Source organism: Haliotis cracherodii, unplaced genomic scaffold (assembly GCF_022045235.1).
Source record: "Haliotis cracherodii isolate W230 unplaced genomic scaffold, xgHalCrac1.p SCAF_5, whole genome shotgun sequence".
Classification (NCBI taxonomy): domain Eukaryota; kingdom Metazoa; phylum Mollusca; class Gastropoda; order Lepetellida; family Haliotidae; genus Haliotis; species Haliotis cracherodii.
This window is the reverse complement of record NW_027266308.1, coordinates 5,264,771-5,290,034: the sequence shown is the minus strand read 5'-3', so window position 1 is coordinate 5,290,034 and position 25,264 is coordinate 5,264,771. Positions and strand designations below refer to the sequence as shown.

Here is a 25,264-nt window from a genome sequence, read left to right as displayed (position 1 = left end):
CTTAAAGCAATGTTTTAATAGACCAAGTGTAAGTCTGTCGAACATGCAGCAGAATAATGCAGCGGGTAAGTGTTGTCACCAACACTCGAGAGTGTGACTTCCGCTCCTTGGCCTAGAAACAATATCCTGACATCTACCCGATGGCGCGTGAGAGACCGCGATGGATCGGAAGCTTGTACGTGCAGTTGAACGGACCCTGCGCAGCTCCTCCCAGGAAATACAGATACGTCAAACATGATTCTAGAATCCGTGTTCTGAAGGAGGATTTTATGAATCATCTCACGTCGGCAATTGAGAAAACACACCATGTTTTCTAGTTGATACAGCTCGCGTAAATATACTGAAACATGTCCTGCTGCTGTGGCCAAAATGGGATCAAAATGAAATTACATGTTGTTTATTCATTTGTCCATTAATATGCAGTTTGATATCATACTATTGTTTATTTGTTTGTTGTTTAACGCCGTAAGTATTCCAGCTATATGACGGCGGTCTGTAAATAATCGAGTCTAGACCAGACAATCCAGCGACTGACATCATGAGCATCGATCCATGCAATTAGGATCGATGACATCCATCAACCAAAATAGCGAGCCTGACCACCCGATCCCATTAGTTGCCTCTTACGACAAGCATAGTCACCTTTTACGAAAAGCATGTGTTGCTGAAAACCTAGTCTACTCCGGAGATTGGGCATTGAGATCATAGTTGTTGATATCAGTTGTTGATATTTATAGAAAATGTACATATTCCTGTACATTCATTCACGAATGCCTTCATTCATACTGCCTACAATAAACGGTGTTCAATCTGGTTGTATTTGCGATATCCCGGTACCTTGATATCAATTTCTTGCACACAAGGTACCTGGTCATCAAACGAATAATTTTCCAACCGCGGTTCAGATATTCGATGTCCCGGCCCATGATCCATTTTCAAAGCCTCGCATAATCTTATACACAGCAATTTCGGTTAACTTTCGGATCGTTTCGGGTGTTATTATTCTGTGTTGCAGCAGTTATGTCTGCAGAAAAATCCGCATTTTGGCAAACCCAAATCTAAACTAATAGGTAACGTTATTCAAGAGTTCATCAAGCAGGAAGAGGTGAGGTGAAATTGGGTTTAACGTCGCGTCCAAGATTATTGCACTAATATATCGACGTGCATGCACGTGTGTGTGTTGGTGTGGCTGCTTGTACTAGCCCGGACTGATGCCGATTTATAGTGCTATCTCACTGAGATACCATGGGGTTTAACATTAATACCCCATTCAGACACAGTATCCTGACTCCGAGCCGACCAGTCCTTGTTTTAGCCCCTTAATGCCGAGCGCCAGACAGGGTAACAACAAGTACCATCTTTTAACGTCTTTTTTGGTATGACGCGGCCGGGAATCGAATCCCGGACCTTCCGCTCTCCGGGCGGACGCTTACCACTAGACCACGGAGGCGGTCGTAAGGCAGGAAGACATTAAGACATTCATGTATCGAGCTTAAAAGTAGTTCATGATAAAGGTCCCCGTTTCATACAAGTATTTGTCAGATAGTGATAGTTTATCGGGTTGGAAATTTTTTAATCGATAACACTATCCATTATGTGATAAAACAGTTTATGAGAAATCCCCAATGCTTTGTTAAACGTTCATAATTAAATACCAACACATAACCATGTAAATAGAATGCATTAGGGGTTTATGCGAATAATAGCTAAATTGGTATGGTTATCTAAATTAAAAACTAGGCCAGTTACATAGTTTGCATTTATAGCTACATTCTATAAAAAGGTAGGGGGCACGGGTTGCCCCGTCGTCTCAGGCGCCGCGATTCGCTGTGCAGAGTTGCGTCCCTTGAGCAAGCCAGAAACCTATGATTGTGGGTTCAAATCCCGGTTCACCCCGATTATGTTTCTAGGTTTGTCAGCACCATACCCCTGCTCGTTGGTTTAACCAGGTGGTAAACGTCTGAGACTTCCATCACTTCGGGCTTTCCTCCCACATTAAGCTGACACGCCGTGATATAACTGGAATACTTTTAAAAGCGGCGTTAAACCCAACTCACTCACTTTAAAAGGTAAATGCTGTCAACAAAGCGTGCCAGAAGAGACAACATTCTTTGCGTACATGTTTCATAATTGTCATCGTGGTGATTTGTGTGCACATTTGTTCTTCGCATTCTGCAGTGAGGTATTTCCATGTGAGCGACCCTTTCTCCGACATCAGTTGCGGCTACCCATAAATCAAATAGTATACTCCATAACACAATGCATGTAATATTACATTTAAGTGATATATTGTGCAACATGGCCCGTGTTGTAGAGCGAGTATCAAATTTGGAATCATGTACTTCTCGGACGATCATCACTCGAAGCCAAAAATTATCATCAATATGATTTCATGCTATTGGCAATATGGCTGAATCAGTGATCTTTCAATTCTTGTATGTTGACAGGTTTATAATTATCCTTCCAGATCTGTTTATGTAATGAAATTGAAAGTCGGTTTCAGTTCTTACATACGGTCCCTTCCGGCGATAATTCAACCAGTGATCACAATATTACAAAGTCATGACTGACACGACGAGTTTTCCAAAACAAGAGTTGTGGATTACTTCAGTTGCAATTCAATAACTATTACGTAAAGCAATGTGGCTCACAGGGACGGGTTTATAAATTATTCACACGGACGTAGCGACCTCAGATGTCAAAGATCACACACTAAATTGTTAAAGGTATGACTGATTGGACATGGGACCCTTTTTGCATAAAAAAGAAACCGTATTATTGCAGATAACGATGTCCTGATTCACTGATATTGGACCCGAGAAGATCCGGAGGTAGAATAGGTCTTCATCAACCCATGCTTGCCGTAAAAGGTGACTTTGCTGTCGTAAAAGGCGACTAATGGGATCGGGTGGTCACGCTCGCCGACTTGGTTGATGCATGTCATCGATCCTAATTGCGTGGATCGATGCTCATGATGTCAATCACTAGATTGTCTGGTTCAGACTCGATTATTAACAAACCGCCCGCCTATAGCTGGAGTATTGCTGAGTGCGGCGTTAAACAACAAACCAACCAACCAACATTGAATTGCAGGTTCGACCCCAGTTGTCGCGTAAACTATTCACACACACTATTTTGATAAAAACATTTGGTATATTCAAACAGTGGGGTTTTAATTTAAACCGTTGCATGTTAAGTTAATGTAAGGAAAAGTGGGTACAGTGGGTACCCTTTTCCAAACTCAACAAATAGGACACATGGCCGATTTTATTTCAGCGTTATATGATACCAATACTTGCTTGTTTCCTGAAACAGTCACACGACCAGTTCGATAAGGTAAATCCATCAAAGACACGCACGTGGGACAGTCACTGGTTTATTTGCGAATTGATAACCATTAACGTTGAAACATGTTACTCTTTTGGCGGTTACCTTTTTCCGTAGTAATAGCGGGTTGGTGACTCAGCGAGTGAGTTGGGGTTCATACCCCAATATTCCAGCAATATCACGGCGGGGGGACACCAGAAATGGACTCACACAGTGTACCCTTGTGTGGATTCGAACCCCGACCTTCGACGCTATGAACGAACGCGTTATCCATTAGGCTACCATATCACTAGTTGTAAGGAAAGTGTTATTATAAGGTTGGATGAGATCTCTCTTACAGCGTGTCACTTTGTTAGTCATCATGTCCGTTCTTTGTACACATCAATGCAAAGTAACACAAAGAAGTAAAATATGATCATCGCGTTGTAAGATAGATATGACATTTTTTGCAATAGAATTACAAATACTATACAGTGATAATATTGTCCTAGTTTCGCCGAGGAACTACTCATCGTTAGTTTAACTTCCACTTCAACCCTTGAGCCATTAGATGCAAGAAGAGCATTTGAAAAGATGACATGCAATTGAAACATAATCTCTTGCCTAGCTTCGTTATCAATTCCGATTTGAAACCTTTCGCTTGATAGCCATCTTTTCATTACAAAAGCTCTATAGAAGAGTTTCGGATTATATTGGACTAATTACTCAATATTGAATTAAGATATTGATTAAACATATTCAGCAGATAACCTATAGCGTCAACATTCAATACTGTTGCATCGCACTTCGTCTACAGCGTAATCATGTAATACGCAAGGGTGTTCAACGCGATGCTGCTTCATAACCTTTAAAACATTTCCCAAGCTTCCACTGAACTAATGTAAAATGTTTAAATAGAGTGGACATGACATTGATATATGAATGAAGACGCTCCGCATTACCACATAAGCCTTATTGGGCGAACGACCAGATGAGCAAAATATATGGAAAGCAATCCACCGTTGATACCGCTACTATGTAGAACCTTACAATTAGCCGGCAATGATGCATTTCCTTTGAAGACAGTGCTGATGTAAATACGGTTCTGTTTCATATACACTTAAAAAATCGATAGTTTCTGCTTGTATATTAAAACTATGAAAAATGCATGGTAATCCTCAAGTTGTTTCCCTTCTGCTCCTATAAAAACTTGTCTCGATTGGTCTTTTAAACTTCCCGACTGCTTATCCGCACGGCTCTGGCCCATAATCAATGATTCAGTGAGGTGAAGCTTAATGACTCATGGTCTGGGTAAAGGGTATGGCATTTGTTATGGAGTGACACAAAGGCATATTTTATAATACATAGCATGTGTGTTCTCGCTCAGGAAGTTTCAGGGTTGAGAACGCAGCCAGACAGACAGCCGCGGTGTGCACACGGTACAGTACAAATACAGGGAAACGGTTTATGGGCACACGATAAGCTACGGAGGAGAGCCGGTGATCTGGGATATCTTAACAGGTCCATCAAGGAACATGCAAGAACGTGATTTGTTGGATTATGCCTCTACCCGCTGTTCTGTGCTTGCCGTTTTGTGATAGATTATTCACTCTCCTGCCATTTCTATAGTCAGCTGCTTAAGAGTGCGGGGTTCAGAAGTCAATGAGCAAATTGAAAGTAACTGTGAAGTCCGGAGTCTGTGATTGGCTGTTTGTTTTGAAGCTGTGACACACCAAGTGAACAGGAAGCTAGTATCTATGGGGCTAGTATGACAACTACTGTGACTCCCAACTGTGAGCGACCCTCAGACTGCCATTCTTTCTGGCAAATTGGTTTCATTAACACATGAGTGAGTGTAGAGGTAGTTACGTTCATCCTGGCATGCCGCCTCTATTCTATGGCTGAGGACAGCATTCGGACCAACTGTTATCTATTGCAGAACACCTTAACAGATACAGATTAACTCCGTGAACCGTTACAATGGGTTTTCTGTTATACATGCAGTCATGTGTCATTGTGAATCTCTTCTTCGTTCTTTCTTTAGCATCAGGTGAGTGAGAAATTTCATATTTGATTACGCTTTCAGAATATATATATATTTGTTCGAATATAAGATTCATTTTTAAGGTGGACATATATGCTTCGTATTTATTACTACATTACGTTTTTCATGAAATGTTTTTTCACTTTAACAGATATCACCGATGTAAAGCATACATTGACTATGGTACTGGTTAAAATAGCAGGTATATTGTCAACGGGATATTTTATACATGTAAATAATATAGGTGTAGATTAATTATTGTCAGAGGTTTTAAAATAAACAATTATGAGGGAATTAGTTTTTAAAAAGAAAATCAGTTTTCAGGCTAACCTGTTTCGCAGTTTGCGTTCATATCTAGACACTTGCTGAACATAGATCTTTCACTGATTGTTTAATTTTCTCACGTGAAATTCCTCGTGTCTCTCAAACACCCCTGAACCAGATTGGATGTCTGATTACCTTCACGTTGAATATTCATCACATGCTAATGAGCTGGAGGAGATTACAGTCTGTCAGATTGCGTATGGCTATCGTTACCGCAGATATTCTCATACCGTATATGACTTGCCTCCGTTGCCGACCTTTATTAATGGTGCAATTTGCCATGATTGATGACTTGGGCCGAGTGTGTCACTCGAGAGGGTCTAAGAAAGATCTTCCGATTCCTCCCAGGGAGACGCGATCCCTCTATTCTGGAAGGATCAACCGTCTTTCAGTATGCCAAGAGTCATTGGTTTTTAAGCCAACATAAATCCCTTAATTCAGTTTCTCACAGCCTCGGCTTACTGTGGGCTAACGGCGGGGCCGTTGCGTGATGCGCCTCCTGACGAAAACGCCTGCGTTATTAGAAAACTGCTTTTTTTCGCTTTTCTCAAGTTAGCTACAATTTTTGTCAAAGGCTCCGACGGGAATCCTTCACTGTTAATCCTAATGGAAGGTGTTTGTACTGCACGTTTGTAATTACATACGTCCTAAGCAATTTACAACTTGAACAAACATTAACAAACCTACTTCAAATCTCTTTTTATACATGCGTTAATGAATTCCCCTTTCTTGTCACATACACCATGCTTTAACGCTGAGGAAATGGTCTTAATGGGCGGAGATGGAACGACGTATATAATGGCAGAAAGAGTCAGATATTGCCGGAAAATACCGACAGTTTAAAACCCATAGGGAGACGGATAATGGGTTATTAGTTTTAGTAATTCCAGCTGAAAAGGAACTTACACTTATCCGTCCCTATTGTGGTATTGTTTTATTGTTTGGGAAGCGGCCCTTGGCATCACGATGTCACTTTAGTACCTTTACCAAACAATTTAGGACGGTGTCATGCACTGTTTTCGGCACGCTACCCAACGTCATAGCAGTAAGTAGCCCATGAATGACCGATGTCCTGACATATTTAGATACGTATTCTTACTTAAAATAATTTATATTGTTCGAAGTATAACCTTGTTTCTTATTCGCAATGAAGAATTTCCTATCTTTCATAAATTAATGTTGAAAGACCCTAAGATTGAACGACTTGGAACTTAACAGTGAACATTTGATCCATTTCATCCTTAATATTATACAATATAATCGTTATTTTATGATTATATTGTTTTGCTCATGAGCAAAACGTTTTGAAATGTAACATTCAACTCTTGGAATATCGGTTATCCAACAACAGGTCACTCACAGCGATACGTTAATGGTCCAGATCCTGTCAGCCCAAAACCCAGGATACTGGACAATTACAGTCGGTAATGACTTGAATGTATTCAAAGGGACGTGTCTCTATTCCACGATCCGTTAATAGGTGCGGGGAAAATCGACATACCATTGCTTTGATCACGGCGTGTTAGCTTCATGTGGGATGAAACCCCGAAGTGAAGCAAGTCTTAGCCGTTATTACTTTGAAACCCTCGAGTACTCAGCACCCGTGTAGGACTGCTATCTGCAAACGTTACATCTGCGCAACCTCTTCCTGAGACTTCATCGGCATTGCTGGACCTGAAAAAGCTCACAATTCCCCACCGTGGAATGGCCTTGACCCGTCAACACTGGCGAAATATGCGTGCTGTGACGTTGGCATCGACGTGACTGGTCAAGGGTGCTGTTCATCGACGAGAGCGTGGTTCAAATCCTGATGGTCGGATACGGGGTATGTCAACGGAAAGGATATCGATTCGCTCTAGGATGCATTCAAAGGGTCGGTGGCGTTATGGTGTGGGGCGGGATTGGTGGTGATAGGAAGACAAGGGTGGTCGTCATCCGTGGAAACGCCAACGCCCAAAATTACTTAGAGGTCGTTCTGCAGCCATTTGACCTTCACTTCTCAGAAGACAGCCACAAGTGAGTGAGTGAGTATGGTTTTACGCCGCTTTTAGCAATATTCTAGCAATATCACGGCGGGGGACACCAGAAATGGGCTTTACATATTGTACCCATGTCGGGAATCGAATCCGGGTCTTTGGCGTGACGAGCGAACGCTTTAACCACTAGGCTACCCTACAGCCCCTGCCACAAGAGTTCCTGTTCCAACAATACAATGTCAGTCCCACACTGCTCGAATAATCCAGGAGATTCTCAAGATCCATATCGAATCTGTGTAACGTCCACGCCCACGCCCACGCCCACGCCTACGACAACGCCAACGCCCACGCCCACGTCCACGCCGACGCCCAACCGACCTCTCACCCATAGAACATCTCTGAAATCATCTTGGGCGACAGATATGTCCAAACATGATGGACAACGTACAGCACTTACTGGAGGTGTAGGATCACATACCCATCGGTACGTCATCGGTACGTCATCGGTACGTCATCGGTGAGACATCGTATCCATCGTATCGATGCCATTACCGAGGTGCCATGAAAGCTTCCAGAAGCTTAATTGTCAGCCATTCATCTTCTGTTTTTCGTGTGAAAAAATGTGAACAGTTATGACAGATGCATTTGATTTGTTTTGTTTTTTGTAATTCCATCCCAAGTGCAATGAATGTGCCATAGATGTTTGAACTTTACAATATTGTGAACGTTTTCTCGTTTTTCTTTTTATAAGGAGTCCAACTCGATGCATTCGTTCTTTTGATCACTAGTTCTAGTTGGCATCAGTGAATGAATTTGCATGAGTGAGTGAGTGAGTTGGGTTTAACGCCGCTTTGAACAGTATTCCAGGTATATCACGGCGTGTCTGCTTGATGTGGGAGTAAAGCTCGAAGTGATGCAGGTCTCAGACGTTTACCACTTCGGTGAAACCCACGAGCACGGGTATGGTGCTGACAAACCTAGAAACATAATTGGGGCGAACCGGGATTCGAATTCATAATCTTAGGTTTCTCTGCACAGCGAATCGCGGCGCCTCAGACGACTTGGCCACCCGTTCTCCCGAGACCATGTCATATTAATTGACACCCGTGGAATTATTTATGCATAAAAAGTAGAAACGTTAGTCAAATTGTTCATTAAATTTGAATGTTAGTGTTTTCCACCTGAATGAATTTTAAACTAACTAGAATCGCTTGTGGATGAAGGGTTAAGGGTATCATAAATATTCAGATGTAGGTAGACTGTACGTATAAAGTATTTATTTATGTACGACCAAACCTTGAATTAACAAGACTGATTTCTAGATACCCGTACCTACATGTAACGTTTTGAATAGTGAGTGAATACTTTTTCTCCGTCGTTTTAAACAATATTCCAGACATATCACATTCGGGGAATATTAGAAACGGGCTTTGCATTTTGTACCCATGCTCGGGATAGAACTCCGCGGAATAAAACAATGTTTCACTATCTCCCCTAATTGATCAATAACATGTAATATGCCAATATGCCAATATTAGCATACAGTGAATTATCCTGAAAGGAAAATGCATATAATTGATAGGTTCAATCCCTGTATAACACATGACAAATGTGTGTAAAATACGTTTTGTACGACTAAATACTTATTGATATTTATGCAAAACAATTCATCGTGCTTAAGCGGGAGAATGAAAAATTGCTTTCGTTTCCATCAGCTGTTTTTCGCTGCTATCGTGTATGATGTTAAAAAACCATGCCATCAGCTGTCAATTAAGCTTCTATTTATAATCCCTTTTACGCGGCTGTTCAGTAATGCTTTGTTCATAATGACATCTTTGCCTGAAATGATATTAGCAGGAGTTTATTTGTAATATTAACATTACACAGTGAATCAAGTTCCATTTCGTTCATTTCAATCGAAATTCAGTTTTATAAAATGGAAATGCCCCGAAAACCTTCAATTCCTCAGTTTCATTTTCTGAAAGTACAGTGTATTAGAAATGTTACATGAATACCTTATCGTCGAAACAGAAGCATACAGGAATTATAAGAAACGGCCCTTCCTGGTAATGTCTTTAAAATGACTCGTCTCGCCACCTTTAACACCCTCTCAACTTACGCTTCCTTTAATGAGCTCTTCGAGCGGCACCATTCGTGAGATAATGTCTTAGTTCCATGAACAAAGAAACGATTAAACATGTAGTGTTAGTAGCTCTCGCTGAATAGCTCCATGCATTATTAAGAGTACATACCACGCCTGATTTGGCGCTGACCGTTACGGAACCTTAGTCGCATCAAGTACTTCATGTTCGAGACATGTGGTTCTGGTCAGGTCGTTTCAATTAGGAATTCATGTAAGTCTTGTGTTGCAAAAACATAATTGTGGAAGGGGAGACATAGGATGCTTTTGGAAACGTTGAAGGAAATCAACTCGTTACTTAGTGAAAGAAGCCTCGGACCTTGTTCTCAGAATCAATACGTTTCTTTTATGGCTGGTGAAGAATTGTGGAGATGGGAGATACAGCATCTCCATCCACAGAACAAGGGCGACGATGTAAATTGTAATGGTCTTGGAGTTCTTCAGATGGTATCCACAATGCTAATCAACATTGTACATTATGGCTTGCTTATCTCGATGAATCCAATGACTTTGAGATGCATTTCCCCGTGGAGTTTTCACATTTCGGCTTAATACGTAAAATATGTATCAGATATTCACGTTTTTCCCCCTTAAAAACGTTCTATTTGTGAATACTTTGATGATGTTTTGGCAGCACTGTTGTTGTTTGGATAACTGTGTATAGGCTGAGTGCATGCTTTTATAAGCTATTGACGGATTAATTCATAGAAAGACACCCATTAAACAGTAAACCGTTTCTTAAACAGGTTCCATGTTCAACCGATATTATTTAAAACAGAATAATCGGTATTTTGTAAACAATCCCACTCATTCAGCTTGTGTGTCAAAATGTCCACTTTTTCATGTTTTTTGTGTTTTTTTTTAAGAAGGTGGGGTGGGGGGTGGGGGGTGGGGGTGGGGTGGTGGTATAGGAGGGGGTTGGGGTTTGTGGGGTGGGGGTGGGGGGGGGGGGGGGGGGTGGGGTGGAGGGAGGTGGTACTTCGTTTAGGAATGCACTTGATCCACTCGAGAACGCCTTCATTCGAGACAGAATGTCATTTTCAATTCAGGTACATGTCATTTATACAAACCAGAATCACAAATCGAAATGACAATTCTTTTTAAAAAAACGGCGTTCCTTTGGTACCGTTTTGCATGGCATTAAGTTTCGTCACCGGCGTTTTGTTTTCATCCAAGTTTCTATCGAGGCTCAATGTCATCAAATCATATCTTTTTCTCTGATACCACCCCTCTCTTGGTAGCGCCAGGTGAACTTAAAGACCTGCATCACCTCGGGCTTCCCTCTCACATTAAGCTGACACGCTGCGATATAACTGTAATACTGTTAAAAGCGGCGTTAAACCCAACTCACTCACTCACTCACGTTCCTCAACACCAAAACCTGTATTCCTCCTGCACCTACACCCTTATTTCTCATCCACCTACACCCATGTTCACCCTTCACCAACAACAATGTTCCTCCTTCTTTCACCAACACCCATGTTCCTCGTTCACCTTCATCCTTGTTCCACCGCCACCTACACTAATGTTCCTCCTTCATCAACACAGTTTCTCCTTCACAACATCCATGTCCCCCCGCCCCCCGCTCCTATGTTTCCCCTTCACATACACTTTCTTTGCCCACTTTCCTCGTCCTACTCCCATGTTCCTCCTTCATCTAAACTCATGTTCCCATTTCTCCCATGTTCTCGTCATGTCCCTGGTTCCCCTACTCCCGTGTTCCTCCTTCGTCTATCCTCATGTTCCCACTTCTCCCATGTTCTCGCCATGTCCCTGTTTCCCCTACTCCCATGTTCCTCCTTCATCTAAACTCATGTTCCTACTTCTCCCATGTTCTCGTCATGTCCCTGTTTCCCCTACTCCCATGTTCCTCCTTCATCTAAACTCATGTTCCTATTTCTCCCATGTTCTCGTCATGTCCCTGGTTCCCCTACTCCCATGTTCCTCCTTCATCTAAACACATGTTCCTACTTCTCCCATGTTCTCGTTATGTCCCTGGTTCCTCTACTCCCATGTTCCTCCTTCATCTAAACTCATGTTCCTACTTCTCCCATGTTCTCGTCATGTCCCTGGTTCCCCTACTCCCATGTTCCTCCTTCATCTAAACTCATGTTCCTATTTCTCCCATGTTCTCGTCATGTCCCTGGTTCCCCTACTCCCATGTTCCTCCTTCATCTAAACTCATGTTCCTACTTCTCCCATGTTCTCGCCATGTCCCTGGTTCCCCTACTCACATGTTCCTCCTTCATCTAAACTCATGTTCCCACTTCTCCCATGTTCTCGTTATGTTCCTGGTTCCCCTACTCCCATGTTCCTCCTTCATCTAAACTCATGTTCCTACTTCTCCCATGTTCTTGCCATGTCCCTGGTTCCCCTACTCCCATGTTCCTCCTACATCTAAACTCATGTTCCTACTTCTCCCATGTTCTCGTCATGTTCCTGGTTCCCCTACTCCCGTGCTCCTCCTTCATCTAAACTCATGTTCCCACTTCTCCCATGTTCTCGTCATGTCCCTGGTTCCCCTACTCCCATGCTCCTCCTTCATCTAAACTCATGTTCCCACTTCTCCCATGTTCTCGTCATGTCCCTGGTTCCCCTACTCCCATGTTCCTCCTTCATCTAAACTCATGTTCCCACATCTCCCATGTTCTCGTCATGTCCCTGGTTCCCCTACTCCCATGTTCCTCCTTCATCTAAACTCATGTTCCCACTTCTTCCATGTTCTCGTCATGTCCCTGGTTCCCCTACTCCCATGTTCCTCCTTCATCTAAACTCATGTTCCCACTTCTTCCATGTTCTCGTTATGTCCCTGGTTCCCCTACTCCCATGTTCCTCCTTCATCTAAACTCATGTTCCTACTTCTCCCATGTTCTCGCCATGTCCCTGGTTCCCCTACTCCCGTGTTCCTCCTTCGTCTAACCTCATGTTCCCACTTCTCCCATGTTCTCGCCATGTCCCTGGTTCCCCTACTCCCGTGTTCCTCCTTCATCTAAAATAATGTTCCCACTTCTCCCATGTTCTCGTAACGTCCCTGGTTCCCCTACTCCCGTGTTCCTTCACAACCTAAGGATATGTTCCTTTTTCATGGATACACATGTTCCTCTTTTTTGTTGACGCGTGTTCTCCTTCAGCTTCAACTAAATCGATGATCCCCGTGAGTCATCATCGAATATGTTTTACCTCCTTTCGTAGATCTAGATAAAGCTTATTTAACAACACTTGGATTTTTGTCTCGGTCAATATGACAATAACTCTTTCGTTAAAGAAAGTAACTATTTTTTTTTCTACCACCTCTTTGAAACCTGGAACCTCATCATTTACGTAAATAAAGGGAAACGACTCTCGGCACAACCTCTGTTTGTAATCTTGCCCCAGTGAATAAAAACAGGCCATTAGCTTGAGTGTTTTTAATTCAGGCGTAAATGTTTTTCCTTTCAGAAGCTAATCAATTTCATTAATAATGTGCGGTGTTCACTTTAATGATAGCACGACAATAAAAAGACAGACATACATACATACGCACGCACCCACGCACGCAAGCAAGCACGCACACAGACACAGCAAGCAAGCACGCACACAGACACAAATACATACAGACAGACAGACATACATACATACACACACGTACGCACGCAAGCACGCACGCATACACACACACACACACACACACACACACACACACACACACACACACACACACACACACACACATACATACATACATACATACATACATACATACATACATACATCTCTGCTGACAATGATACCCGCCATATGCACTCCAAAAACAACAGAGTTAATTTTATACTAAAACTCAAAATTGCAAATTGATTTTCGTCTAACTTATGGTCAAAAGGTATTAGTTGACCCAAAAGGTTGATTTGTGTCCGTTTAATGTTGTTAGTCCATTCATTGAAGTAATGTAATCATTGGGGACATGTAATTCTGTATGCATAAACTGGAAGCTAGTAGGTTAACAGAATGTTTAAATCATTTGCCAGTTTGACTTAATATTGGCAGCTATGCAGTGCATTAAAAATCTCCGCACTTCTAATTTTATTTCCTTAACAAACGGAATATCGTATTTCAATAAGACTGAGTCTGATTACATGAGGCGCTCTAGGACCTGTATAAATGTGAAATTTAGTTTTTCCACGCCACCGCATCCCTATCATTGTTGCTCTTAATGATTCAAGTTGATAGAATGTGGTGAAGCGGTATGAAATATAATAATCTGCTAGAAGCTGTCTGAAGAGTGTGTTCAAATCTTATAGTATTCTCATCTAAATTGGCACGACATACGAGCATCGTATTAATATTGCGACAGTAAGTTTCAAAATCCGACCCCTCGGATCAATATGATTAGAGAATTGTAAAATTGAGTTTGTACGTTTGGTTGAGGTTGGTAAGGTTACACTTGTAGAACTGTATTTGAATATTTCGATTATCTTTTGGATGGCATGAACAGAAAATTAAATCTTTGTTGTACAATGTGTTGGTTATTTTCATTTTGTTGAAAGTGGACGTGTATGGCCAATTGCCACTTTGAAATAATATTGGACGAGACATAAAGAGATTCATTACAAGTAACAGCGTGTATTGATATGCCGTAGTGCCCTTAAATCTAATCTTCACACTAAGATTAGTAGTTTGTTTAGGGGATTCTAGTGGATTTGGACACAATTCCCGTTCAAAATAGTTAGGTCCTATGTAAGTGAGTGAGTGAGTTGGGTTAAAAACCGCTTGGAACATTATTTCAGTTTCTTCACAGCGTGTCAGCTTGATGTGGAGTGGGTGAATGAGTGAGTGAGCTTTAAACATTGTACCCATGTCAGGAGTCGAACCCGGGTCTTCGGCGTGACGAGCGAACGCTTTAACTACTAGGCTACCCGACCACCCCAGCTGGAAGTGGAAGGAAAGTCCGGTCGTAATGCATGTCTTAGATGTCCCCCACTTGATGTGGTGTTGTATGGTACAGACAAACCTAGAAATATAATCAGAGCTAACCGGGATTCGAAACAACGATAATAGGTTTCTTGCACGCCTAACAGGTCTAACAGGCGCAATCGAAATATAAGTTTTTTTATATACAAAAGTCATTCTATAAAATCACATGCGATATAATAAAATCATTCTTTTATTTTAACCAACAATAAAGTGGTTACACACGTGCACGAGCAGCAATCTGGTTAAATGAATAAGGAGCATTCACGTGTCACGTTTAAGGCACGGGGTCGTGATGTTCACGACATTGGTTTGGCCTAAGCGAGCAATGCCATGTACAATGTACAACGTTATTATTGATTTTATTTATTTAACCAGCATTAAATTGACAGATGCACGCTGTATATGAAACAAAACATTCCTAAAGTTGTAGTTGATAGTGGTTGTCACGTATTAACAAATAACCAAAAACGAATATGAGGGAATAACTACAGAAAACTACGTTTATAACAAACACGCATATTATGAACTGACCGATGTAACGAACTTAATTTTAGTCACGGCATTTGTTGTAAATATGCTATATATATGCTTATAACGAACTGCGGTTATTACGAATTATAATAAGTGGTCCCTTTGTTTTCGTTATAACCGTAGTTTACTGAATTGTTGTATGTTCGATATATCGGGTGTTAATTGGGTATACATTTACACGTCCAAAACGGTTTACTGTACGTTTGGGACATGTGGAATAAAGCTCCGAACTTACCTGAGTATACGTACTCTCGTTTTATCCATGTTGTGCATATGTTTAAATAAATTAGGTATGTAGTATGGGTTTGCTTAGATCTAAACAAATCATGTATCTGAACTGTCATATTCGTCCCAGCATATAGAGAATCTCACCCTCGTGTCTTTTGATATCAAATATATCAACACGAGTTGATAAAAGTGGGAAAACTCCGAGGCTTGCCGAGGATTTTTTTCCCACTTTTATCAACGAGCGTTGATATATTTGATATCAAAAGACACGAGGATGAGATTTTATTTATCATCCACCATCATTCTTCCAACTTTTTCAGTTTGTAGAAAGTAATAAGCAAAAAAGGACTGCTAACAGCTTCAGTAGCAGAGCCATAAGTGATGTCATTTGATTGTGACGTCATGGTAACCAAGTCCCCAAATATGTTGCGTTACACGTACTGCTTTTCATAATGCTGCTCTAATATTAGTCATCATCGACATTGATAAAGAAATTTAAAACCTTGCAATACAAGCTGGCATACCTGTGATGTCAATATATTACAAAGTTATCATTTGAAATATTATATAAAAATGACCTCGAAATTTCATTGTACATGTATTTATCTTAAGCGAAGGGAACGTAATATCAGGAAGGTTTTTAATCCTCTATGTCTGTTGTTTCCAACCTGTCCAAGTGACAATTTGGTCGAAATGATGCATTTGTTGCGTTGGGGAAACCGGTCTTTACTGCATGTTGGCTGAAACCCAGTTATTTGATAGATCTGACTTGTTATCAAGGGTGGACGCTTTCAAGTACCAGTATGCGTTTTATTTGATGTATGTAATTTGCTATGTTCTAGATCTTCACGTGTGTGGACATCACAGGATGTTAGTGATATTATAACGATCATGCATATTCCATCATGTTGTGCATGTGTCTGAAGACATGACTAATAATAGTGCCAAATGCAAGCTTTTCATCACAACACAGGTTGGTTGTCATCTATACACATATCATAGTTTATGAGTGCTACATTGTATGTGTTTTGACTAAATTTTATATTTTGTTTCCCATTTTACTTTTGTACATTTCGTGAATACAAAATCAAAATAACTATGAAAATGTATGGAAACCTGAAATAATACTTCTGAGTCTGGCAGTGAATGCACCTCTCATATCTTCGTAACAAAACATGTATCAAAGGAAAACCAACACGCAAAGAACTCTGGATTGTTACACTTTGAAAATGAAATTTATTTGGAACTTTAAGGTAATTGGTTATTTCATGAACATTGGCACCATAACTGTGAACGGATCTAGATCAATACCTAGCTTACCGGTTTTATTATTATTCTAGCGTGTAGCCTTATTATTATTCATTATGGTATGTCTATCATTGAGGTAGAAAACGGATGAAGAATATTTCTCATTTTCTGGGCACAATGATCTCCTAACAAGATATCAAATTGGGTTCTTGATATCTGATGCCATTGTCCCTTTCTGATGGTCAAAATGCAATGAAGTGTCACGTTCCATGTGAAACTGCAAACTTCTTTAATATCTACACGTGTCCGTATAGTTAACAACAGCAAGAAAGTGCAGAATATGATACAAGTAACGAGCGCCAACGTTATACCGTCATAGTAACCGTATAAGATTTAAAAGTCATTATAAGGTTTAATCTTTTCTCACAGTGGACATTAGGAAATTAGCGAACATTGTGAACATTAACGATCTCCTGTGTCGAGCACTCAAGCCAGTAGCAATGCATCCTTTGTCCTAGTCAGCCCTTCAATTGTATCAGTTTGGGAATCAATATGAAACTAATTCATCGTGGAGGTCATTTAAAAAAATCGAACCCTTGAGATTTAGACAAACAGTCCACGGTTGGGGGTGAGCCAAGTGAATTGAAAGAAAGTGCACACTGTGATATTTTCCATTGAAACTATATTCCATATCTTCGAGCACTGATGAAGTTTATGGGTTGCCACTGGAAAATACCAACCTTTATGTGTAAAGTCCCTTTCTCGAAAATATACAAAAAGTTGTAAACACATTGAAATGTACAAATAACATGTAGGTTTTCTCTTCAATCCATAATCCTATTTCTACTTTTGCAAGTCATAAGATATATTTATAATTCAAGAAACGACCAGCGTCTTATCGATTTTTTCTTATTATGACTACGTTTAGGCCATGTATAAAAGATTCGGAATCTCCTTGTAATTATCCATTTGAAACATGATGCATCTGACCTGGATTTTTCTCAGGGTCATGTGAATATGATATACATCGTCAACGCCAGAAAATAACCAGTCTCGATTATCTGCCGAAACAAATTCGATTTGGTGAAAGACGCAAAATATTGATGGGAATTATATAGGTGTTCACGAAAAGAGCAAACAAGTACTGTAGCTTAGTGCAAATGTCAAATAAACACAAGAAACATTTTAATATTAATACGATTCAGAACCATTGCATGTTTATAAACATTCATTAATTTTCAATCAATTAACAAATATTCAGTTTCAGTCGTTGTGCACATAATGACGAATGTTGCCAAGAATGTATTTACTACTCATAGTTCTGGTCTCAGTGATTATCAACAGATCTTTCCATACACCTGACACGTCAGTACACTACTTAACTGAATTGGGCTACCACTAACCATACTCCATTAGTCCGACAGGCTGTTGCACGAGACTCGGGCTCAGGGCTAGAGGCTAACGCTGCGAGCTGCTGACAACGCTGCAAAGTTTAAGCTCACTCTGAACAGTTCTGAAAGATTTAAAGACTATTTAACAATACTAAAATCAATATATGTAACTGGGCACTATGATAGTATTAAGTCTACCTGGTATTTCTAGACATTTAGCTGCGGTAACCGTATCCCTGTACAGCTGTGCTGGTCGATGAGTAAAACATATTTAGACATCCTAATAGTTATTTTATACTAAATGGAAAATGGTTGGATAACATTTCCTCTTTCATCTCCTCTCGTTATCATATGTAATGTTAGCACTGATAACATATCAAATATCACTGACACTTCTGAATAGCTAAGCACTGGTTGAAATATAATGATTCATTTACAGTCTGAATTTCCAAATATATTTACAAACATATTCAAGAGTTGCAACACATCCTAAGCTAACTATAAGACTGGACGCTATGTCTGAAAACATAAAATAGTTTATTATATCAAATTGTGTGAACATACCGCCTTGAGAAATATTGAATTACGCGAACGCGTCTAAGCCAAGGTGGTCAAATTCCAGTCACTGTTTCCCGTTGTGGAAATTGTTTATCACAGGGTTAAAATATAATTCTTATCTAAAAGCTGGTCAACTAATATGTTATATGTTATAACTGATGTGAAACTGATGTGTACCGTTTGTGTTTATTATTTAACACAATGTTAAACCATAACCATTATCTTGAGTTTGATTAAATTGTATGTAACACTGTGGTGTACCCGTTGTGGAAATTATTTAACACAATTATTTAATTCAAATATAACCCTCTTCTACAGTCAGGTCAAATGGTATGTGAAACTGCTATGTATCCGTTGTGGTAATTATTTAACACATGGGTCAATATAACCCTCATCAACAGTCAAGTCAAATGATATGTGAAACGGCTATGTATCCGTTGTGGTAATTATTTAACACAGGGTTCAAATATAATCCTAATTTACAGTCAAGTCAAATGGTATGTGAAAATGTTATGTATCCGTCGTGGTAATTATTTAACACAGGGGTCAATATAACCCTCATCTACAGTCAAGTCAAATGTCAAGAAACTGCTATGTATCCGTTGTGGTAATTATTGATAAAAACGACAAAACCATTTCCATAATCAAAAGAAATGACTTCTAAAATCAGGGTCCCATGTACGATTCCGACTATATCATAAGCATGTGTTTATCAATCACGAAATGTGATTCGCGAAAAGATGAAAGTAATCGATGGCACCCTTTAAAAACTCTCGAAAAGGCAAGTAAAGTTTTCACCTAAACAAACGTAGGGTCACAATAGGGAAATACATCAGACATCATTGTGGTCACAAAGGCGTCAAAATGTCTTCCATGTCTTCCACAAATAAAACTCAAAACATGAGTAGGACTTTGCATATTGTAACCCTGATCAAACACTTTGAGCAAGAGTCGTATGACGCTATTTAAAAACAAATTCGTTGGCTCGATTCTACCTCAAAACGTGTACAACGTAGACCAAAAGCCTGGAGCTAGTGGAATATTGCTCGACATGAAGGTCAACTGTGCTCATGGAAAGTTGAAGTCATCCTCATTAACACAGGGTTCAAATATAGCCCTTATCAAGAGTTCGGGAAATCGAAAGAGCTCTTATATAAGAATAGCTACACGTAGACCATAGTCATATATCAACATTTCGTCAAACATCGTCACCTTGATGTCTCCGGTTGCAATATAGTAAATATGTTTGGATATTTGAATAGATTTTATTATGTTACCGCAAAAACTTACTTGTCATATTGTTTGCATATTCTTCAAAATAGATGGCTACATACATGTTATAGCCCTGTCCGATACGCACTCTTGGGATCAGTGCAGAGGAATTCCTTGAAAGCGTAAATATGTATGGCTACAGCGGCTACCCGCTAGACACTTCATTGTAAGCGTTGGTTTGGGATCCTCATAAAGACGCACATACACGCATCACATGTGTCCTAGGATTTCATTTATAGGGTTGTTTGTTATAAACTGTGGGGACAGATGTTCTAAGGACTGGCGAGAATTAACGTGTATTACAACGCAGGTTCGCAGAATGTCAAAGCTAACTGCAAGATAAGGGAGTGGAGATATAATTCAATTTTCAAGGTATCTTAAACAGCGGTTTATGATTTATGTCATATTATATTGTTTTTTTCTCATTTGAGCTTTTATTAACTCCCAATCAAAACCCACACTATATAGATTGTTTTTTTTTTACTATAATACATCAATTTTGCGAAATCGATAGTGAGTGAGTTCATATGTAACTAAGTATCCGTAAATTGTGCTATTTGTTCGTCATTAACATTTTATTTTCCAGAACCTCCGTTGTCAAATTAGAAACAAACATTTCAGGGAAAAGAAAGGTTATTAAATAAGTCAGTTGAAATTTATCACGAAGAAGCTTTTTGTTTGGACATTAAAGCTTATTATTTTGTGTTTTCCTTCAAGCAAACATTAAGGGCTGCCCATAAAATGGGATAATATTTTGTTTTAACCTCATCAAAAAGGCAATCGACTTAGCTGAAGCTATTTAAACACGAGACACAGAATGTAGATGGCTTCAAAACAGACTGTACACAGCCACGTTAGTGACATTATGTTAAGGTACTGAAACAAACAAGAACGTTATTTATTTAGGCTTTTAAGTTTGAAATGTGGTATCTCATTTGCGTTTTCAAACAAAACATAAAACAATTCTCTTCTCTAAGGAAAAACTAAATTCTTAATCGCCGACCAGGAAGAACATTGATTAAACACTTTAGGCCAATAAACTGATTGACATTTAAAAGCTATTCTCAAACAGAAAGGCATTACATTTTATATAAGCCCGTGTTTGTTGTACTCTTGACAAATCACATGACTTTAATACGTCTCCAGTGCTGTTAATTAATACGTCCAGGACTAAGCTTGCATGTCAGGACTTAATGTGTGGGTTCAATAAACTGCTAGCTGAACCTACGTTTATGTAAATATCTGTTCCCAACACACTGTGGAGCTTTAATCAGCCTTATGAACAGGTCAACAATGTGACAGTTGGATTGATGCGAGGAAGCAATGCCCTGTTTATTTAATCTTGGAATGTTTTCAAGAATCGCAGATCTACCATCATGATTCAGATGTACGTAACTTAAATATAATCATATATTATTCTTAGGAAATTTGAAGTGGGCTTGTGTTTAATTTGGATGAAAACGATCCCTTAAGCTTTGTAAGGATTTTTAATTAAAAAAAATAATAACAAAATTCTAGCAATTTGTGTGATCTTTACGCAGGTTATTGTAAAGTGTCTAGTTATTTTACGTTCCCACAAGAGACGTACTGCCGCTTTAAAGGTGTTACTTTCTCTTCGATCCCAATGCACATTTAAAAGGCATCGGGGCAGTCGGGTAGTCGAGTAATTGAAGCGTTCGCTCGTCACGCCGGAGACCCGGGTTCGATTCCCGATATGGGTAAAATGTGTGAAGCCCATTTCTGGTGTCCCCCGACGTGATATTGCTGGAATATTGCTAAAAGCGATACTCACTCACTCGCCTTAAAAAGGCATCAGACTACCCTTGTCTCTATTGAATAATGAATAAAAACCACAAGCCATTTATCATCATTATTTTCATCATCATCAAATATTCAGTATATTTATGTATATGACCACAGCCGGTTTTACGTTTGCCACACACAGGGGAGCGTAATGATAAGTTAATGGAATCTGCACGTAGGCAGAAAATAATAAAACTGTCTCTCTTTATCGATGTTATATCAGGAAAAAAAAGAAAAACTATAGCAAGGTAACTGTTTTAAAGCTGCCTTTTAGATGTAGTGCAGTTCTACTGCTCTTTAGGGAATGGGAAGAAGTCTCGTCCACAGATGGGTACAAAAATGTTCTTTAACTTCCTATGGAGTATTTAAAATAACACCTCGTGCGGTTGTCGCACGTTGGTAACATTTCACTGACATTAATTCCCATGGGGTACTCATTAACTGAAAGTTTAGCTGATGTCTCAAAACTAAGACATTAAGTGTTTTATCAGCTTTCGAACTAATGATTGGCTGGTTGGTTTTTTGTTTTACGACCCACTCAGCAATATTCCAGCTATATGACGGCGGTCTGTAAATAATCGAGTCTGGGCCAGACAATCCAGTGATTGATATCATGAGCATATCATTGGGATCGATGACATGCTTCAACCAAGTCAGCGAGCCTGTCGAACTTATGAATTTAAAACTTAACATGTATAAAGTGACGCCTTGTTTTAAAGGTAGATAAGATATGCTGTAGCTCTAGCTTATATCTTTATCTTTGCCAAAATCTGCACAGAAGTCATTAAACGACACATGTAGTGAGTTTCAAAGTGTACATTCATATATTTCAAAGGTGCGAAAAGCGGAATACTTATGTCTTAATCAGTGATGAAGTATGCGGTGCTCCGTGATACATTGAAAGTGTTATGAGAAAAAAACCGTACATGAACCTCCTTCATCACATGCATTTTTTAACACACATGGATCTGTGATAGAATCTGGCATTCAAATTTGAAATGAGTGAGTGAGTGAGTTGGGTTTAACGCCGCTTTTAACAGTATTCCAGTTATATCGCGGCGTGTCAGCTTAATGTGGGCGGAAAGCCCGAAGTGATGCAGGTCTCAGACGTTTACCACGTCGGTGAAACCCACGAGCACGGGTATGGTGCTGACAAACCTAGAAACACAAACGGGGCGAACCGGGATTCGAACCCACAATCATAGGTTTCTGGCGTGCCCAAGGGACGCAACTCTGCACAGCGAATCGCGGCGCCTTAGACGACTGGGCCACCCCGACTGGGTTCGCCCCGATTATTGTTCTAGGTTTGTCAGCACCATACCCGTGCTCGTGGGTTTCATCGAAGTGGTAAACGTCTGAGACCTGCATCACTTCGGGCTTTCCTCCCACATTAAGCTGACTCGAAGTCAGTACACTGTGTCTGAGTTGGGTATTCATATTAAACTGCGGCTTGGTATCTCAGTAGGCTAGCATTATTAAATCGGCTTTAGTCCAGACTTGTTCAAGCAGCCACACACGTGCATGCACGTCGCTATATATAAGTTCAATAATCTTGAACGTGACCTTATACCACATTTCACCTCCTGCCACCTCAGTGTAATTCGAATCACCTTATCATTTATGCACATGATTCGTAATATAAGTAAATCAACAGTTATAATTAATTCGAAAGTTAACGTTATAACGATTTCATTGCTCATCGAATTGAAGATATTTATGATTTTGCTATTTCGAATCAGATTTGAAATAGAAATCAATTAACCATTGACTCCAAGCAATAATTGAGTGAGTTACTATGGTGTTACAGTCGCATTTGGCAAAATTCCAGCAATATCCCGACACCTGTCCCCAGAAAGGGGCGTCACACGTTGGGGAATCGAGTTCGGATCTTCAGAGTGACAAGCGAACGCTTTGACCATTAAGCTACCCTACGCGTCGTTTCAACACAGATATACGCTGTTGTACACACGTTATAATGAAAAGAAAAACTTTCCTAATTCCGTGATAGATTCATAACGACAGGTTTTGGATTGGTGGTGGTCAGAAGACGTTCTGGAGAGTCTTTGTGATCGCCCCCAAGAACTGTATGTGTTTCATTAAGAAACCTTTACCACGAACCTGTTACAGTGATTACAGAGTGACGTCACACATTGATCGGGGGAAACTGGATCATCTAAAATATCTTTTTCTTGTCAAAGTTCTGATGTTGATTAGAAACGTGCCAAACCAGGCCGTGAAAAGTCAGAGTTCAAATTACTAGATTTGAGGATCGAATATCCTTTTTCATTACCGCTTCTCATCTCGGATGGGTTTGTTATCTTACGAAAAAAAAATCTGACTGATCTTTCATTTTTCACTCCTGCCACCAATCGTGGAAGTTGTTTTACTGTATTCTATCTTTGCTTCTATCCTGGTGATGACTTAGAAGTTCAGAATTGTCGTGTTCTTTCCGTCGATGCTTGAGCCCTCACAGAATGCTTTTACTCTTAACGGAGAAGTCTTTAAACAGGTGCTGTGAAGAAATGAACATCGATCACTGCGTTGTGTCAGTTTGAAGGTTTTTGATATTGAAATTTTAGAATGCGTTTTTTAAGTACACTGACTATACATGTTATTTGTTCATAACAAATACGACAGCATTGCATCTTTGCCTGTATTAGTTTCTCATTTCTCACAATGAGTATATATGTAAATGTTGCCTTATTTTTCCAGTGAACCTCAACGTCCCATTAGTCATACTGTCTTTTAACTTAGATTCTTTATTACAAATGTGCGATGGAACTGGTCAAGTAATGCATACCAATATGATAAGTTTCCGACCGACCAGAATAATGTTCATGAGTCATATTGGTGTAAAGTTTAATGTATTCCTCCACAAGGCATGGTCTCCTGTTTTGTCCTCAGCACGGTCAGGCAATTCTCCCCTTAAGAACTTGCCTCACCGACACGAAGACTCCGAGGGGATTCTGAACTTCTGGCACAGCGCCTTTTCCTGCTTGAACACTCGCTACAGTAACACTCCGGGGTCTCCGAGGATAGGCCACGTAGTCATTGCCAGGAATTATCCCCTAGATTGTGATAAACAAAGCAGGGGGCGGAGATTGTAGCCTCCAACGGCAGCCCGCTCCGTGAACATACGCGACATGGGAGTGTAATGGATCGCTTGTTTAATGAATGTTTTAGATTACAAGCAATGATGTAAAAAGGTTGAAAATGCAATGGCACTTTCCAGCAATTACCACACTTCTTAAAGCTCCTGCATCAACAGCATGGTAAAAACAACATGGGGCTTTCAATGCTGTGAAAATCACTTTTTCAGACAGTTGGACACATTACCATCTGTAAGTCGGCGTGATCATCATGTTATGGATTTACGTGTATATGTGTACAGAACTACGGCATGATCTGATTAATACATGCTCTTAGGCGATGGGCTCCAGAGGATGCCGATGAATCACCACTGGAGTTTGATTCTAGACGATAACAGGAAACG

The 25,264-nt window shown here is 40.0% G+C and overlaps 1 protein-coding gene across 4 annotated transcripts in view; it reads left to right on the top strand.

Annotated features, from left to right (window-relative positions):
* Nucleotides 1-4,704: 4,704 nt before the first annotated feature.
* The window catches only part of LOC139442095 (limbic system-associated membrane protein-like), a 56,956-nt gene continuing 36,396 nt past the window's right edge, over nt 4,705-25,264 (top strand). For all 4 annotated transcript variants that reach the window (XM_071222880.1, XM_071222882.1, XM_071222881.1 and 1 more), the window contains exon 1: nt 4,705-5,356. In XM_071222880.1, the coding sequence (XP_071078981.1) occupies nt 5,287-5,356 (70 nt within the window). In that variant the 5' untranslated portion in view covers nt 4,705-5,286. The remainder of the gene's footprint in view (nt 5,357-25,264) is intronic.